Source organism: Rhagoletis pomonella, unplaced genomic scaffold (assembly GCF_013731165.1).
Source record: "Rhagoletis pomonella isolate Grant_MI unplaced genomic scaffold, Rhpom_1.0 Rhpom_scaffold_00004, whole genome shotgun sequence".
Taxonomy (NCBI): Eukaryota; Metazoa; Arthropoda; class Insecta; order Diptera; family Tephritidae; genus Rhagoletis; species Rhagoletis pomonella.
This window is the reverse complement of record NW_023458558.1, coordinates 51,347,279-51,365,621: the sequence shown is the minus strand read 5'-3', so window position 1 is coordinate 51,365,621 and position 18,343 is coordinate 51,347,279. Positions and strand designations below refer to the sequence as shown.

Genomic DNA, 18,343 nt, shown 5'->3' with positions numbered 1-18,343 from the left:
TTCATGAATGCTTTAAGATTGAGCACTTTTCATATAGCTGGGTGACTTGGGTCACGAGATACAGACCAAAACGTGGACCCGGGTAAACTTAGGCTGTATTTGTTTAATATCGGCATAAAATGAAAGCTGTTATGTCAAAAGTATGCGGAAGCAAATAAAAAAAAAATTAAAAAATTCATGAATACCGTTTTAGTGAAAAATAAAATTGAGTAATGCGGACAGTTCTTTAATCTTCTTTAATATAAAAATTAATATAAAAATAAGTAGGGTTTTCCTTCCTGACGCTATAACTCCAGAACGCACGAACCGATTTTCACGGTTTTGCATTCGTTGGAGGTTTATAGCTAGGAAAATTCAGGAAAAATTTCAATAGAAAAGTATATGGTGTGTGAGTATCCCCCACGAAAATAAGTATGTTTCATTTAAAGTAGATGGTGCCATTGTTTAACAGCTATTCATTGTACTTTGCTCAGTTAATTTCATGTGACACTAGCGAATACCCGGCGTGCTTCGCTGCGCCTTAAAAGTAAATAAATATTATTTAATATTGCTGTACATATTTGTATAGTAGGGAGATTTTTTCAAATTATATAAATATACGTTATTTGAATATTGAATCAATACACGTTTGAGGAAAGGGTGCGATAGTAGACTCCAGTTATAAGATTATAAATTAAATTTCCAAGAGAAAGTCGGTTCTTTACATATTTTCTAATTACCTTCGAAAATATATTAACTCAAAAAAAAAATAAACAATGCTTCATAGATCGATTTTTTTAAATCTAACTTCATAAAGTTCTTTAAAAATATTTTGTAAATGAGGCCATAAGAGCTTAGGGGGAGAGTTACAACACAAAAATACATTTAAGGCGCAGCGAAGCACGCCGGGTAATTGCTAGTACATACATAAAATAAGCAAAGAAAAAAAATAAAATAAAATTCCATCACGTAAATTTTCGGGGAAAATTACTTTTTTTACTTTTCATAGTGTAACGGCGTATTACTATCGGAAACTTCGAAATTACATAAACCTTTCTGCTTAAGTTAGTCTTTTTAGGTGTTTTTTTTTAACTAATACTGTTGGGGTTTCAAAATTAAATTTTAGATCGATTAATTTTTGTTTTTTTTTCATGAAAATCGTTAAAAACTCCAAGATAAGCATACCAGCGGGTCTCTCATAGCTAAAATTCGGAAACATTTTAGCATTCGTATTTTAACATTTTAGCGATAGTGAAAGTCAGAATCCGGCTGCTGGTCGACACAGTTGGCTTTTTGATTTCGAAAAGAACTTCATCAGCAGCATCAGAAACACTATGTTTTCAGATCTAAATATTTTAGCATCCTTTCCAAATTGCTTTCCATAATTTTCGTCTTTCTTTGACAAATAATTGCAAAAAATATGCGTTTTTTCCTCTAAGAGTTTCATGGAACTTTCGCAAATGTCAGCAGCACTAAATTTTGTTTCAACATGGTTGACAACCGAAAAAAGCATTTCTTTTTTCGAACATCCAATCCTCGTGACGGTTTGGTACTGATAGTTCTCATTGTTTATCGTTCGGTTATTGTTAGGCGGTGCATGTAGAAGGAGACGGTGAGATTCAATGGCATTCGCAATGCGAGTTTTGGTACGCATGGCGGGGTGGAGATAGCGCTTTTTCCGGCGGTCGGTTGTGCCGGAGCGTGATCACGTGCTCGGCGGCAGTGCTTGGTCCTGTAATGTTGGAGAGTGGCGCTAGCTAGTGGCTGGCCATCTAGTGTAACGATGATGCCTCGTCTTGCAAGGAAGTCCATTCCTAGTATCATTTGCTCCGCCAGGTTAGGGATCACCACTACCGAAGTGCGCGTGGATCGATTGTTATGTTTAATCCTGACGGGATAGGTGTGCGTGCTAACGACGCACGTTTGATCTGCGAGTTGCACACTCTCCTATACGTAAGCGTGGCTGCTGTGTCCACCAGTGCCCGTATGTGAAATCCCTCGATGGTGACGTCGACGTAAAAGCGACCGTCGATGCCTCGCCATTCAGGTTGCAACCCGGTAGCGTGGGCAACGGGTGATGCTGTAGCGGTTGGGCTGATGACGTTGATTTCGGGCATGGGCAATCTCTGGAAAAAATTCCGTCTTGCCCGCAGCGGGAGCAGAACAGCCGGCACGTGTTGCGACAGTGAGAACGCTGATGTCCACGCTTTTTGCAGAGCCAGCAGGTGTTTCTTGCGTCGTACCGGCTCCCTATGGTGGAAATGCTGTGTGCCGCCTGTCTGTTCTAAATGGTTTTTCTTGCACATTTTTGGATATTGCCGGAGGATCGTCTGGAGAGTGAGGATGTAATCCTTAGCTTTTTCCCTGTGCAGCTGCTTCCGCTGGCGAATAGTGTCTTCTCAGTGGTTTATGTGTCGCTTAGGCAGGAAAAATCTTTCTGCCTCGGCGTGAAATCTGCCCCAGGTGGTCGTCTGTTGCCTCCGGACGCGGAACCACTTGAGCGCTTTGCCGCGTAAGACCTCGGGGAGGGTGGGGAGGAGTTGGTCTCGCAGGATAGCATACCGCCAGTTTCTCAACCCAGCCCAGAAAGTCGTGCAGGGCGTCGCCGCCGGAATAGTATACGTCCCAATGGCGGACAGTACTCATCACTTCAGCGTACTAATCCTGTCTCGCTGGTGGACCGCCTGTTTTACTCCTCCAGAATGTAGGAATGATTCGCCCAGTTTGATTTGATTTCGTATATCTCCATACCAAGTTCCAGAACTCTACCATGACCACCTCCAGAGATATGCAGCATGAAAAAATGCGGTTTGTATGGGAGGTGCCCCGCCCCTTTTACATATCGAATTTTTTTTTTTAGCCTAAAACCATCCTTGGGACTCATGCGGCAGGTGTCCAAAATTTAAAAAACAGCGGTTCAGCTGTTCTCGAGCTTTGCGAACACAAAAAAAAAGACTTATTTCCAAACCATGAATAAATTTCCAAACCATGAATAATACGAATCCGAATTAAAATTCCATGAACATTTGGTTAATATTTTTCAATATTTTACACTGATCACTATAATTTTTACTTTTGTGACAAACACGGTAACCGCAATTGCAGCTTGAACTTTAATTTGATATATGTACATATAACTCAATTATGTAGCTGCTCCAGATCGCCCTAACTAAGTCGTATGACTGAGCAATGTATAGATACTTAATTAATAAAACATAATTAAATATTAAAATAAACTATGAATTGAGTGGAGCCACAAATTAATTTAGAGACCGATTATGTAAAAACATTTGTATATGTATGTATGTATACATTTTTACATGTTGACTCCATAAATGCGGGCAGAAGGTTTTCGCACTTGATCCACATAGCATGCCAGTGGGTATATAAGCACAAATATATTCCAGAGATAGTTTAGTATTAGAATTTTCATTAGGTAGTGAAGTCTTGGATTCGATAACTAAATAAAATCTAAAAGATGTATTTATTAAGTTTGTTCCTTTTATGCGCTGTTGCACACACGTCAGCATTAACTACACCAATCTATCCGACAACGGTAAGTACATAGTCATTATCTTTGAACTTTCACCGTAAACGCTCATTCCCATGCCCTTCATTTCAGGCTGATCGCGTGGTGGCAAACAATTATCCCGTAGAGTCACATACCGTACAGACAATCGATGGCTACCTTCTTACCATGTTTCGCATACCTTACTCGTTGCGCGCACAAAATGCCAATGTGCCAAACAAAACTGTGCTGTTTCTACAACATGGTTTAATTAGTTCTTCGGACGATTGGATTTTGGCTGGTCCAGATAAGGCTTTGGCCTACTTGGCAGCCGATGCTGGTTACGATGTGTGGTTGGGCAACTTTCGTGGTATTACTTATTCGAGACGACATGTTTCGCGGTCGCCAGAGAAGAAGGCGTTTTGGCGTTTCAGCTTTCATGAGCTGGGTATTTATGATCTGCCGGCTATGTTTGAATATGTGTTGCGCACCACAATGAAAGATTCGCTGCACTATGTTGGTCATTCGATGGGCACAACCACATTTATGGTACTGATGTCCTTGATGCCTTGGTATATGGAACGTATACGCACAGCTCATTTGTTGGCACCGATTGTTTATATCGATAACCAACAATCACCGTTGATGCGCTTCACTTCGCCCATTTTGGGCAAACCCAGTCCAATCTCCAAGGCCGTGAGTGATCATGATTTTCTGGGATATAACGAATTCACGTCTTTATTTGATGCGGCGGCATGTAGAAATGAATTTTTAGATGAGACACTTTGCGCCAATCTTCTGTTTCTTTACACGGGATTTGATCCGGTTAATACAGACTATGTACGCATGAACATATTTGCTGATACACGATGATTGTGCGAATTATAATAAATGGGTTTTTAAATTTCAATTTACAGTCCCTAATTCCCGAAATCGTAAAGACTCATCCTACAGGCGGCTCCACCAATCAGGTGTTACATTATATGCAGGAGTACGTGTCCGGTCACTTTAGGCAATACGATCATGGTCTGAAAGGGAATTTGTTGTACTATAAACAACCAACGCCACCCGACTATCCACTGGAGAGTATACGAGCGAATCCTCCATTGCAACTGTACTATGCGGATAATGATTGGCAATCATCGCCAATCGATGTTTTTCGCCTGTTGCCGCGCATGGGTGACAACATTGAGCTTCGACACATTAACCTCACAACCTGGAATCACTTGGACTACTTGTTTGCTTTTAATGTTAGAGAAGTAATCAACGAGAGGGTCCTCGGATATATCAATGGATTCGAGAGTAAACGGGAAGTAATGTTGGTGGAAGAAGAAAACAGCGAGGAAGTGACAGAGGGAGCGGTTAATATATCCTAATACAGTTTGAAGCATTGTGTGTGGTGTAATTGAAAAAAAAAGTGTTGAATTACGGCGGTACGTCAGTTGTGGGCAGTTGTTTTCAGAGGACGCATGTGTTTTGCGCTGATCGTGTCGTAATTTAATTAACTATAGTCGCAGTTTTTGTGTTATTATCGATAGTTGTATGTAATTACGAAAAAAAGGAGCGAAATAATGTTTTTGCACGTTTTGCATTCACCCACTACTGCATGAATTATATGTAAAGGAGCCGAATAAAAAAGTTTTAACTATTAGATCACGTTATTTACGTGCCAATAAACCTATATCGAAAGAAAAACGACTCCAAGTCGTTTATTTTAAATTTTATTTCGCAAAGAAATATGTGGAATATTTTATGAAAACAATAGAAAACAGTTGGGTAGCGGTTAAATAATTATTGATTGACACAGAAAAGGATGTGTGAATTAAGAAAATATTTTTTATTTTATAAGAACAACTTGTGTTTTTCATTAGTTTTTCTTTTTGCAGTTGTGTTCCGTGCACACAAAAGTGAGGTTATATTCAAATGTCATGTAACTATAGGCAAACCAGTTACGTTCCGTTATTCGAAGTTAACTTCTCAATGAATTTTATTAGTTCGATAAAATTTTATAACTCTCGTTAAGGGCTACTTTCAGCTGCCAAGAAAAACGAAAAATCGAAAAGAAATTATCTTCTCTCAAAATTTCTTAAAGCAGTTTTCAGCTCACAAGAAAAACAAGCTCGTATATTTATTTCTTCAAGGAAATTTCCAGCAAAAGCAAAGTGCTTTTTCAAGCAACAGAAATAATGAAAAATACTTATTGTGATTATAACACAAACACTACATCTTCACCTCAATATAAAGTACCTGCGGACCGAGATGCAGAGGTATTATTGCCTTTGGCTACTGAGTTTGATGTCTACAAGGGTTTGTATATTCGTATTGCCGAATGCACTAACCAGGGGCTTACGTTGCTAAACAGACAGAGCAGAGAGACGCAAGTTAAGTAATAGGTCCATTCCTTATCTTTTCTGACTAAAATCTGAAAAGGGTCAAAATGCAAGAGCGTAAGCAAAATGCAAATTACTTAACGGAAAATCTCCTGCTTTGGCACTAAGTAAAAAGTGACTACAATTTTTTACATCTTTGAATGTATTTGGACTATTTTGGCAGGACTTGGAATTGACCCGATGTATACCAGTTTGTCTATAAATTTCAATAATGTAAAACATATCGATAATTCGATGAATTTAAAAAACCACAAATCCAGTAACTGAACAAAATTCAATAACTAGAATAATTTCGATAAATTCCGATAACAGTGCACTTTGGGGCCTCGCTAAAACTCAAAAATGTATAAACCTCGATATAAATCGATAACTCTATAGACTTTGGATACCCTTATAAATTTCGATAACTTAAGCTTAATTTTGATAGCTCCGTATTTTTCGCAAGCTATCGTTCTGGTAACACGATTAATTCTATATACCACTTTGAAATTTCGATAACTCGATATATTTGGAAGCTCCAACAACTTTGATTCGATGAATATACAGATTTCAGTAAATCTATATATATCGATAATAATCGATATAAATCGATAAATTTTGTTAACTATGTAAATAACGATAATTCAATAAATATTGATAACTTGATAAATGTCATTAAAATGACGAATTTCGATATCCCGATAAATTTTTATAGCGCCTATAAATTTTGACAACTCAACAAACATTGACCAATTAGAATAATTTGATACGTTGCGATAACTCAATAAACATGGATAATTCAATAAATTTTTATAACTATAAACGAGGAATTGATAAGTTTCTCTAACTTGATAACTTTCGATAAGTACATTTTTTATGACTGTATTGTTGAAAAACAGAATTGAAACAAACTCTGCGATCAATTTGACATTTAAGATTCGCGTTCGCAACGTAAAATAGGAAAGAACCACTAGTTTTCGGAAAACGTTTTTATCGCAGGAAAAGCCACTTTCAAGTGAATGCTAATGTTTTATCAGCAGTAATAAGTAAATTAGTTCCTACTCAGAGTTCGATCCCTTAGGTTGTCTTCACTGGTATCCATGTCTTTTAGGAGAAAGAACAACACAAACACGTAAATACATGCACAATTACATTGTAATATTTATTTAATGACTTTGCAGGTATTTTATAAATTTATTATATCTAAGTTCATTGACTTTTTGTTTAACAAGTAATTTTTAGCAAAAAAAAACCGACTTAAAAAATATGTATATATATATCTATATATTTCATGATCCAATGATCGGATGTAAACCAAATTAGTATGGGACTACCTCCGAGACACTACCTTTCCGTTGCAAAAAGAATTATTGAAATCGGTTGACGTGGTGCAAAGTTATGCGGTAAAATACATAAAAAAAAAAAAAAATATTCCGACGAACTGATAACCTCCTCCTTTTTTGGAAGTCGGTTAAAAAGTTAAAGCAATGAGGCACAGTTTGTTATTGTTAAATCCTATCAGCTAAGTACTATAAAGGCCAAACGTTTGTAATACTCGAATTTAGAACATTTAAGAAACAAGTAATTTTTAGCAAAAAAAAAACCGACTTCAACTCACATATAAAAAAAAAATATATATATATATATAGATGTGGTAATCTCTGAAATAGCTGCTATAACTTCTACCGCTTAGAATTTCTTGCTTTTTCAATTTTCCCTAATAAATAATCGTGGTACAAAGCTCAATACAAATATTAAAAATAAAATGTTAATAAGCCACAATAACAATGACAAATACATGTATATTTCTTGTTGCTCTGACTTTCTTTAACATACATTTCAATTTCTTTATCGTACTAGCTGTCGGGTTTCTTAAATCGACTCTGGTTGCAATTGCAATCCGATTGCGAATACAATTTTTTTTCAGCCGACTTAAGTTGAAATCATTGCAATTAACTAAATTAATTATATCAACAAGTATTTACTTCCTTTTTTCATAAAAAAATAGCTCGTGTTTATAAATTTTTAAATTTAACGAACTTATTTCCTCAAATTATCGTAGACAAAAATGCCACTATGCGCCACAATCATATGTTTGTCGTGATTTCAAATTCTTGCGGGCTAAAATTTTTCCAGCAAGAATTTGCCACTTCTCTCAGGAGAACTGTCACTTTGCGCTCTCAGTTTTTGAGTGATGGATAATTTTTTGGTCTGCACGAACGCGATTTGGGCAAAAATCATGATAATTCGACGAACAAACCTAATGTTTACACATACATACATACATACATATTTATTTCCCGCCCGCTGCTGCACATAGGGGTATTTAGCCGATTTATGCGGCCAAAATTATTTTTATGAATATTTCAACTCGAAATCTTTAGAAAAGACGTGTTTTGACATATAGAATTGAAAATGTTTAAAATCAAGTAAATATAGGTTAAAACATTAACAGAGTTGCCGGCTGTTAAATTTTTTTTTTCAATTAGTTTAATGAATTGCTGCAATATGGGTATCAATAAAATTGGGTTTGAAAAGGCTTTATCTCTGAGGAACCTTCCAGGGTTTAAAAAATCAAATTCAACTTTAATTAAAGGAATTAAATAATTCAAATATGTATCACAGTATAGGTAAGAAATGGGTGTATTCGAGGTGCAATTAATGCGGCAGTGTTACTCTTTTATGAAGAGTATCACGTTCTACGCGAAAATTTGGGCGAACAAAATTTTGACAATCATTGGAAAATCAAAAGCAACATACAAATTTTTACTGCGCAATTTCTGCAACATTTTAGAAAAGTTTAAGTTGAGCATCAGCAACATGTCATCAGGAGAGCAACAAGTCTGCAATATTGCGGCAATTAGTACGTAGCTCGAACGCACCCAATGTAATAAAACTACATTTTTGTAATAATAACAGTCTTATTTATTGTTAAGAGAATTTTGTAAGTATTAACTTGGAGTAAATTAGCGTCCTCAATTACTGAAATATCGGAGTTTTTCAACGCATTGCCCCAAAACGCATTATCCAAAAAATTATAATTTTATTTAATGCTAAGAGGTTATTCCGAGAACCGATTTAGAATGAATTAGCTTCAGTTGTTATTGATTTATCGATTTTCTAAAAATTTAATAATAATCCTATTTTGTTCCAAAATTTTACTTTACATACTAATTTTTAACAATTTGGATACAATATTTACTGAAGTATCGTAGATTTATCTAAATTGACATGTATCTAAATTTAAACGCTTGTATACCCAAAACCATTTCTTTAATCATCACTTATATAACATCAATGTAAAGGAAAACAAATGTTTATTCCGAAATATATAACATAGTTGGGTTCGCCTTCCTTAATATTCACAAAAACTAACAAAAAATTACTCGTTGAAAACCGCTATTTTCGTTACATTTAAATTGAACTTTTGCTTAATACAATGATTAAAAAAAATTTACCCTTAAATGCATTATTACCTTCTGTATGCGGATCCATCACTACTTTTTAAGAATATAATGCAGAAATTAAAATATTAACTTAAATCGTTGAAATACCCCTATGTGCGCTGTAGTAAAATATATTGAGCGTCATGCTGCCACTAAGCGGTTACCGGTTTAGTTTTCATTACAAAAACATCAACTAGAAAAAAGTGCTCTTCCAAAAATGCCTCCTAACTAAGTATAACAAGTATAAAAAGTATAAGTTGAAGCCGAACTCTATATACCGGGCGTACGTATTAAACTTCGTTGGTACCAAGGCCATTTTCCAAAACTTTATAATAATCTTATTTACTGGTAAAATATCATTGCTTCTTTATTTACTGATTTATCGCCGTTTATGCTCGATTTCCAAAATGGGCGGTGCCACGCCCATTTTCCACAAAGTTTATATTTGTCTTAAGTATTTTATTACAAAATTCTACTTCACCCACCAGTTTTACAGTATTTACGGAAATATCGTTCTTTTTGCATTTTTCGACAATACAAATGTTATATGAGAGGTACGCGTGGCCATCGTCCGAATTCGCCCAACCTATTTCGTTGAGTATCTCAAGCCCAAATTGGAGTAAACGCTCGGCTGCCTAACAAACATTAGTAATGTGCAATCAAATTCTTTTCTTCCTTTTTAATCTTAACCCTAAAAGTTTTTCGACTAAATATAACACTCGTTTTCGATTGTATATATACATCACAATTTTAAATCTTAAGCCTAACTAATTTGAATTATATAGTTATATCTTTGAATTAACGTCAACTGTACGAGTATTCGTAATAGTTTGCTGCCCTGATAATTTTATCAAATATAAACTCACGCACGCGCAGCCCACAAATGAAGTCGAAGTGATTCCAACGTTTGCGTGGTATTTTGTAAACGGCCTGAAGGTTGCGCATGCGCATCAGTAGTCGCCAAATATCCTCCACCGAAACGATGTAATCATTATCAGCGTAGAAAATGGTAACAGGCGCTGTGATGAGCTCCAGCTGATAGTCTGGCGGTTCTAATTGATTGTACATTAACCAATTCTTCTCCGGGCCATAGTCATATTGGCGGAATTTCGACGAGACATAGCCCTGGAAGTAGTGCATAATTTGCTTAAAAGAGCCACCTACGGGAAAATTGGCCATTATGTCGGGTAGCAAAGTCTGCAAACAAGTAAAACAAAATTACAAGACGTTACAGATATTCGTATATGTATTTACCTTGTTCAGATGTAGCGTATCATAGCCCACAGCCGGCCAAAGACGGCTCACACACACCATGGGCCGCTCGTTCTCGAAACAAAGTGACGACAGGAACTTCTTCACAAACTTGTTTGTGGATACCATCTCCATGCCCTCCAACACTTTGGCCACATAGTTGCGTGTACCCAATATGGGACCGAAAATCTTCGCCAGCCCACCTTTTGTATTGCTGACGTACGCCACCGGCGCCAACAGATGTGCCGTCTTGAAGACAGCATTGTATTGCGGCAAAATTGAGTTGAGCACCAAAAAGACAGTGCCACCTTGTGAGATGCCCACAAAATGCATCTTTGTTTCGCCTGTACACCGCAAAATGTAGTCCACCATGGCGGGCATATCGTAAATGCTCATCTCATGCCAGCTGAAGTTCCAGAATTCGCGCTCAGTCGTGTTGTACCAAACATTGCGTCGCGTATAGACATTGCCGCGATTGTTGCCCAACCAAATGTCGTAGCCTTGACGCCACAACAGATATGGCAATGAGTTTTCGCGACCATTTAGTAGCCAAGCGTCTGAGGAGGCGTAAATGCCGGCCAACAGGAAAACGACTGGACGACGCGTATATGTGCCACCACCGCTTGTGGTCGAAGTCGTCGTCGTCGTCGTCGTCGTCGTCGTCGTCGTCGTCGTCGTCGTCGTTGCTGATGTGTTGTATTGCGGGATGCGGTGTAATGTCAACGCATAGCCGTCTTTTGTTAGCACATGATGCTTTTCCACTGGATAGCCGTCGCGACGAATGCGCTTCACCTGCAATGCAAGAACAGTTTGAAGAAACAAAGTAGGTACATAATAAATAATTTTAATGCATTGCTGGTACTATCTTATGTATGCGCATAGCTATATTTGCATGTGCATATATATATATATATATATGGGCTTGTGTTGAAGTAGCAAGTATGCAATATGATTGAGTGACTCAAGTAGGTAGCATGACAATAATAAGCGTTATCGGCGTCATTGTGACATTGCCGTGACATGAAAGTGTCTTACGCAAATAGTCTACCTGGCTGGGCTGTCTGCATGGCTCAATAGGCGTCTGGGTGGACGGACAAGCGAAGTGGAATCGGCTTAACTGCGTAAAAAGTGCATGCGTTTATTTATTCGTGTTTATGCAAAGAGCAATCAATGTCACTTTGTTGTTGCCTTTAGTGTAATTTGCAACAGTTTTACTCTGCAGCGTATACCCTATACGTGTAATAAATACTTTGAACGAAATTACAAGTTAATTTTTTTCATTTCTTTACAAGGTGCTTAAAATGATTTTTGAAAATCCCTTAAGTTACAATAACCGAAAAAGATACCAATCGCCAGATACCTCATCATTTTCCAGCGATCCAAGAGAAGCCAATGAAAGCAATGTGTTGGCTGCACTTCTTTGGCCTGCGGAACGACGATCGGAGTTCCAGGCACAGAGAGTTGTTTCGAAGGTTGTCAGAGTAATAGCTTTGATTTTTACATTTTATGAAAAACTTATATCTCCATTGCCCTTTGCAAGAAAGTACATCGTTGGCTTTCCTACAAGGGAGCAATGGAGAGATCCAGACAAACTCTTGGGAGGATCGGTGAAAATTCTCAATACCGACGTCTTAAAGACTGAAAATGGTACTGGAGCTGGATCACATCTGCACTTAAATTCAGGAGCTTTTCCTCTTTGGGTGCAGTGAAAGACCATTTTCATTCGAAAGCCTTGAATTACTGAAAGTAGCAGCCTGGATAATTGGCGAAAAGTGATGCGGACATAAAATCGGCGTCTGCAGTGACAGCCAAGCTACTCTAGAGGCCCCGAGGACCGCTCGCATCTTTTCAAAAATAGTACGGGAATGTAAATTGGGCGAAGATGGAATGATGTGGTGTGTGTGGCCAAAGAATTGACGAACTGTGGTTAACTTGCGCATCCAATTAGACCACGGCCAATTTTAGGGCCAAGCATATCGGCAACAATCGGGTACGTCAGGGATTTCACGAGAGCCGTAGGTTAGCGATTCAAAAGATCTGACAAGGTGGTAGCTAAAGGATCTATGAACCCGGATAGGTCTGACTGCGGGGCCCAATCCATGAGGTCGACATTTGGTCACCATAGGCATCATTGACGATCCATTGTGTAAGATGATAATAGTACATATCATTTTCTCTGCCGCTGTCCGGCCTTCACCAGCGTTAGATGGTACATTGGTCGGATGTATTGAGAACACAAACTGCTAAGATTTATAAAAGTGTATGGTAAGTTTACAGAGAAGCAATGAATTCCCGCTCTGCTAATATATCTAAATCCTCTTTCTAGGCTTTAGTTGCAATGGACAATCCTGCCTGAGTGCTTGGTAAAATTGTTTCGAGTTTTTCCGGCCACGCACAATTCCATTCCATTCCAAGCAGATATTCATGAAATAGAAATGTGTAGCAAATAACATCTTAAGAAGGCCATACCTATACGATCAATCATTATGATCAAAAGCTCCGAACCCGATGACAATGCAATATGAAAGATGAATTAATCCGCTGGGGGCGCAGGTGTTGAGATATTTGAAAACCCCGTATTTATGATTTGATAATATCTGATATTATCTACATATGTATGTAGTTCATATTTGGAATAAGTGTTACTTACATACATGAAAAGGAATGACTGTAAAAAAATTTGCGCGATAGGTGGCGCAGTAGTAGAGATATTTGGGGAAAAAACGAAGCCGTTAGGTGATGCGGGGTTAAACTTTTATTTGTTTTATTAAAAATTGAATGAAAGCATGTAAAATTTTTTTTTTTACATGACTTGTTTTCATAGTGAAATGTTTCTAAATATTCTCCGTTTTAACAGATATAATTATGTATGTACATATGTATACCTACTAAAACACTCTTCTAACTTTCGTTAAATTCCATATGGTGGGTATGGTGCGCATAATTTTTTTTTCGCTAATTTTTGGCAAATGCAAATGCCAGCACGTGCGTTGAACATTCAGCGCTATGAGGGCGTGTTGACACAGAAATATGTATGTACATTAAGCCGTATCACTATATATGAAAGAAAAATAGTTCAGTAATCAGATTTATTTCAAAACTTATATACACAAACAATTTTTGGACCCAAAAAAATTTTTTTGCACCCGATAAAAATGGCTAAATCGCGTTCTTTGTTGTAGATAACATTCTTACTTGAGCATAATTTTTTTATTTGTGAATAAAAACGTAGAATATTTTTTCATTTCTCATTTTTTGAGAGATTTTGATTTATGATATAAAAATAAAAATCTAGAGATAGTATTTCCAAATTTAGTTAAGGTATGTATTTGAACGGTTTTTAAACCCGAAAACATCTTAAGGGCCAATTATAGTCCTGAGCGAGATCTTTTCGACCATCAAATAAGAAAGTTACAGCAAAAACGCGGTTCGCTTGCTTTTAGCGGGTGCCTAAAACTAAATTACACCCAATTTCTCTCGGCGTCAGTACTAAAATAATGCTGGCACACACTAGACTTTTATTCGTGATATGCCCTAATGTACATACATGAAAGCCACACAAGCTAAAAAGGACAATCGGCGATAAACTTGCGATAGTAAAGATTGTCATAAAGCAGCTCAAGCCAACAATAACAACGGTTTTTACATATGTACATATGTGTATGTATGTATGCGCATATGCTATACGTGCAATATTTCTAATTATGCATTCAGCGCATGCGCGCATTGCACAAATGAATGTACTAAAACACACACAGGCACAACCATTCGGTAATCAAACGGCACTTTTGCGATGTGATCTGCCCTTGTAGCTTAAAGTTTGTCCTCCAATTGACTGACTAGATACACTCGATAAGTCAAAAGTTTAAATTGATGACTTGGGAAATTTGTCGTTCAACAGGGAGGTATGTAGGTACATACATAAATACTTGCCCATTGCGAGACGAATGCGATGGTTTTACGAGTAAGTTGGCGACGAAAATATTGTACTAGTTTTAATTTTGCGCTGCAATTATTAACTTTTCTCCAGAAATGATTTGGAACCCTTAAAAGTGTGCATGAATTTTTACAAAATTGAGGAAAATGTAGTTCCGATTCGATCCGTGAATCAATCAAAAAAATTCGAGAATAGATTTTTCATCAATTGGTCTACGTTTTCTTCTACATGGATCTATATTTATCTATCAATGAAAGTTTTTAAAACAGATTAATTTGAGGCTAGTAAAAAGGATGCCGGTTTGGCAACTTCCACCTTTCCAACTTGAGAAAGCAAAGCAAATCGTGGTACAAAGCTCGATAACATTACTTAAAGAAGTCTTTCCATTTATTATAAAATATTCTCCAAACGTTTGCTATATATACATATATGATAGGGTCTTATAAGTGGGGCTTTAGACCTGGCACCATAGACCAGGTATTCACTTTACGATAAATTTTGGAAAAGACCAGCGAGAAAAGGATCGATTTGTCGATTTGTTCTAAGTCGCTTTCGACAGCACTAAAAGGAGGAGTTGGAGTTTAGTATCCCAGCGAAACTGATACGGCTGTGTAAAATGACGTTGAGCAATACTAGCAGCTCCGTCAGAGTTAGGAAATACCTATCCCAGCCATTTGCCACCAAACTGGGCTTCAGACGGACATATTCAATTCAATTCAATTAATATGATGTTGGAGAAAATAATAAGTGCCGCAGAACTGAATGCTCAGGAAGAAATTTTCTACAAGAGCGTGCAATTGCTAGCGTATGCTGATGATATCGATGTCATTGGTAATAAGAACCGCGAAGTGTGAAAACCACTCTCTCGCCATGTCCCGCAGAAGCATGGACAATGACCGCATCCGATGAGGCGGTTCTTGGAGTATTCGAGAGAAAGATTTCGTGAAAGTTTTACGGGTCTTTGCGCGTTGGCGATGGCGAGTACCGCAGACGATGGAAGGATGCGCTGTATGACTTTACAACGACATGGACATAGTGCGGCACTGATTTGGAAGTGTCGTTCGAATGGACACCGATGCTCCAGCTCTGAGAGTGTTCAAATCTGAACCCGTTAGTGGTAGAAGAGAAAGAGGGAGGCCCCCACTGCGCATGGGAACAGCAAGTGGAGAAGGACTTGGCATTTCCAAGTGGCGTCAGTTGGCACAGAGAGATCGCGCGTATGTATTGTATAAAGGTTTTTTAGGTGCGCGTGTTTATTTCCGCTTGTCTATATAACAAAACATTAAAACACATGCGCCCAATTTCGTCATTAATCTCACTTTATTGCATTTCACTTTACCGTAAAGTAGGTATTTATTCTCATTATATTATTTATAATTAGCACTACATATTTCACTGGACATACCGCATCTGTGATGATGATGTCGCGCGTTTGACGCACGTTGATAAACGCTTCAACCATAAATGAGGATGCGCTTAGCTGAAACTCCAATTGCCAGCAACACAAGGCTGTCAGCAGCAACATCAACAACGACTCGATGATGTTGCAACTTATGTTGGTGATTGCCATGACGCGCGCGTGACGCAAAGATGCTGCGAAAGGTGGCACTGATGATGTCGTTGATGATGTTGCTAGTTAAACGCGTTCGCAGTGTTATTACCACGGATGGCCGCAATGTTGCAGAATGACATACTGGATTACTGCGACGTGTAGTGCGCGTAACGAATTGTGTGAATGGCAGCCAACACACTTTGCTACTTGGCCAACAGACAGCGACGACTTATGTTGCAGCTGCAGCTATGGCTTAGTGTGTCGGCTAAATGTAGGTGGTTGTAGGACGTTGAGTTTCTGCACAATTATTCTATGTGTATGACGACGCTTGCCATAAGATTTAACAATCACTTCACTTTGTGCGCGTAATGTAAAAACCAGGAACGCGAAATATATGAGTATATAAAAACAAAGGTGCCGACTTAAACGCTGGGTCAAAAGTTAACACTAATTGTGGTTGGAACGTCACGGCGGGTAATTCTTTTTTTTTTTTTGTTGTGTATGTGTGTGCTTGTGCGCGCTTATTGGGCGCCTTAACTGATATTATTACTTTTCACTTTTCACATTTATTGCTACTTATTGGCTTTCTTTCTTTTTTCTGTTGTGTAGCATTTTTGCTTTTTTTTTTTTTAATTTTGCACTTTCATTGGCGGTTTGTAACTTTTTTCTCGTTCGCAGGAAAAGGTGAAACCTCCATATCGGTTTTACATGTATGAATTCCGGGATCGCGTTGAAGAAAATGTTGGTTGGTGGAGTCGCGTTGCCTCACTAAGATAATCGTGCGCGGACGGCTGTCTATAGACTGATTGTCTTACCGCCGTTTCGAATGCGGTATCCGCACAGGCTGTGGTCTTCCATTTGCCCCAGCTGATGCGAAGCGCTTCTCTCAGCTGCTTCTGCTGCTTCCAAAACGTGCAGAGCTTGTAGAGACAGACGATCACCGTGCTCATTACGTGTACATATTACCTTCGCGACGTTGGCTTCAACCCGTGCGCACAACGCCGATGGCTCTGCACTTGTTTAATTCATAAACTCAATCGTTCGGTCTTTGTGTTCGCATTAATCGATTTGCAATGAGCATTGCCGACCAGCCGGCTAGTGATTCGGCTGTGACTCAACCACGTGGAGTGGCGCTTTGTCCATTTGTCCAACGTTATTAGCTCGCTATTGTCACTGGGCTTTTACTTTTGCTCTCCGGCGTTGCTTTGGAACAGCTGCTGACCATATTTGCCGCCCACCGTTTGCGCATGCTCTGGGGGTACGTACGTCCACCTTTTCCTCGGAATCGCAATAACCTGTTGACTGGTTGTTTCGCTCGGTACGTCATAGCGCGATTCGTTTAGGATGCGCTTACGATGCGTTCACCGATTTGTGGCGCTGATAACTGGGTAACACGGTAACACGGTTACACGCTTCAATCACTTTGAAGCGTTCACTTGTTTGTTTACTTGCCGACGGTTTACACAAATTGTCAACGCACAGCTTTTACTTAAGTACTCATAATTTAATTTCATCAATAAGCGCTTAAGTATTTACGATCGCGCCGACTCTTACGCTTTCTGGGCAATAAGCACCCTCTTTGTTTAGCCCCAAGTGCTTGTTTACTTACTTTTAAAGCATGTATGTATGCATGTATGTATACACTTATGTACTTACGCATTCGCTTGCTTGTAGTGTTTTATGTAGACATGTATGTACTCTTATGCACGTCAACTTGAACGCACAAATAAGTTAAGTGGAACACTGTGTCATGACAGGACGTCCGGCTCGCCTCCAATGCCCCACCGGCTTCATCTTGTTTCACGCGTCTTCAAGATTACCTGGCTAGGCGTAATTTAATCGTGCCATAAGCCATAAGTCACGAGCAGATAGGCATTTGCAAAAAAAAAAAACATTAGGCCGGGTCAGCCCAAGAAATTTAAATGAAATTTAGGTGTCAGTTCGAATTATTATAATTCAGGCTATAAAATTTCATGGTAGTTGAAAAAAATTAATAAAATCAAGTTTTTCGATTGTTTATGGAACACGATTTCATTCATGTGGCTGCCTCGACTGGCTTTGCGGAGGCGCATCCTGCTAACCCCTGTTTTTCCAGACCTTGGTAACGGCTTCTGGCTCTAACTCACGAATGGCTTGCTCGATGTTCACCTTAAGGGGCGGAATCGTTAATGGGTTGTTAACATAACACCGGTCCTCACACAAAGACAAATCTATCGGCGTCAAGTCGCAGCTCCGATGGGACAAATTGACATCGCGGAGGCGGCTGATAACATGGTTACCGAACTTGGCGGTCTATTGTGG

General features: G+C 38.5%; 2 protein-coding genes across 2 annotated transcripts; one reads left to right on the top strand and one right to left on the bottom strand.

Moving 5' to 3' along the window:
• The first annotated feature begins 3,457 nt into the window (after positions 1-3,457).
• LOC118738253 (lipase 3-like) lies at positions 3,458-4,863 on the top strand. The gene is made up of 3 exons (XM_036469179.1): positions 3,458-3,535; positions 3,602-4,183; positions 4,405-4,863. The coding sequence occupies exons 1-3, from the start codon at positions 3,458-3,460 to the stop codon at positions 4,861-4,863; spliced, it is 1,119 nt and encodes a 372-aa protein (XP_036325072.1).
• Positions 4,864-9,260: 4,397 nt separating this feature from the next.
• LOC118737752 (lipase 3) lies at positions 9,261-17,622 on the bottom strand. The gene is made up of 3 exons (XM_036468484.1): positions 15,896-17,622; positions 10,557-11,345; positions 9,261-10,499 (listed from the first exon to the last, which is right to left on the bottom strand). The coding sequence occupies exons 1-3, from the start codon at positions 16,058-16,060 to the stop codon at positions 10,107-10,109; spliced, it is 1,347 nt and encodes a 448-aa protein (XP_036324377.1). The 5' UTR covers positions 16,061-17,622; the 3' UTR covers positions 9,261-10,106.
• Between the last annotated feature and the right edge of the window lie 721 nt (positions 17,623-18,343).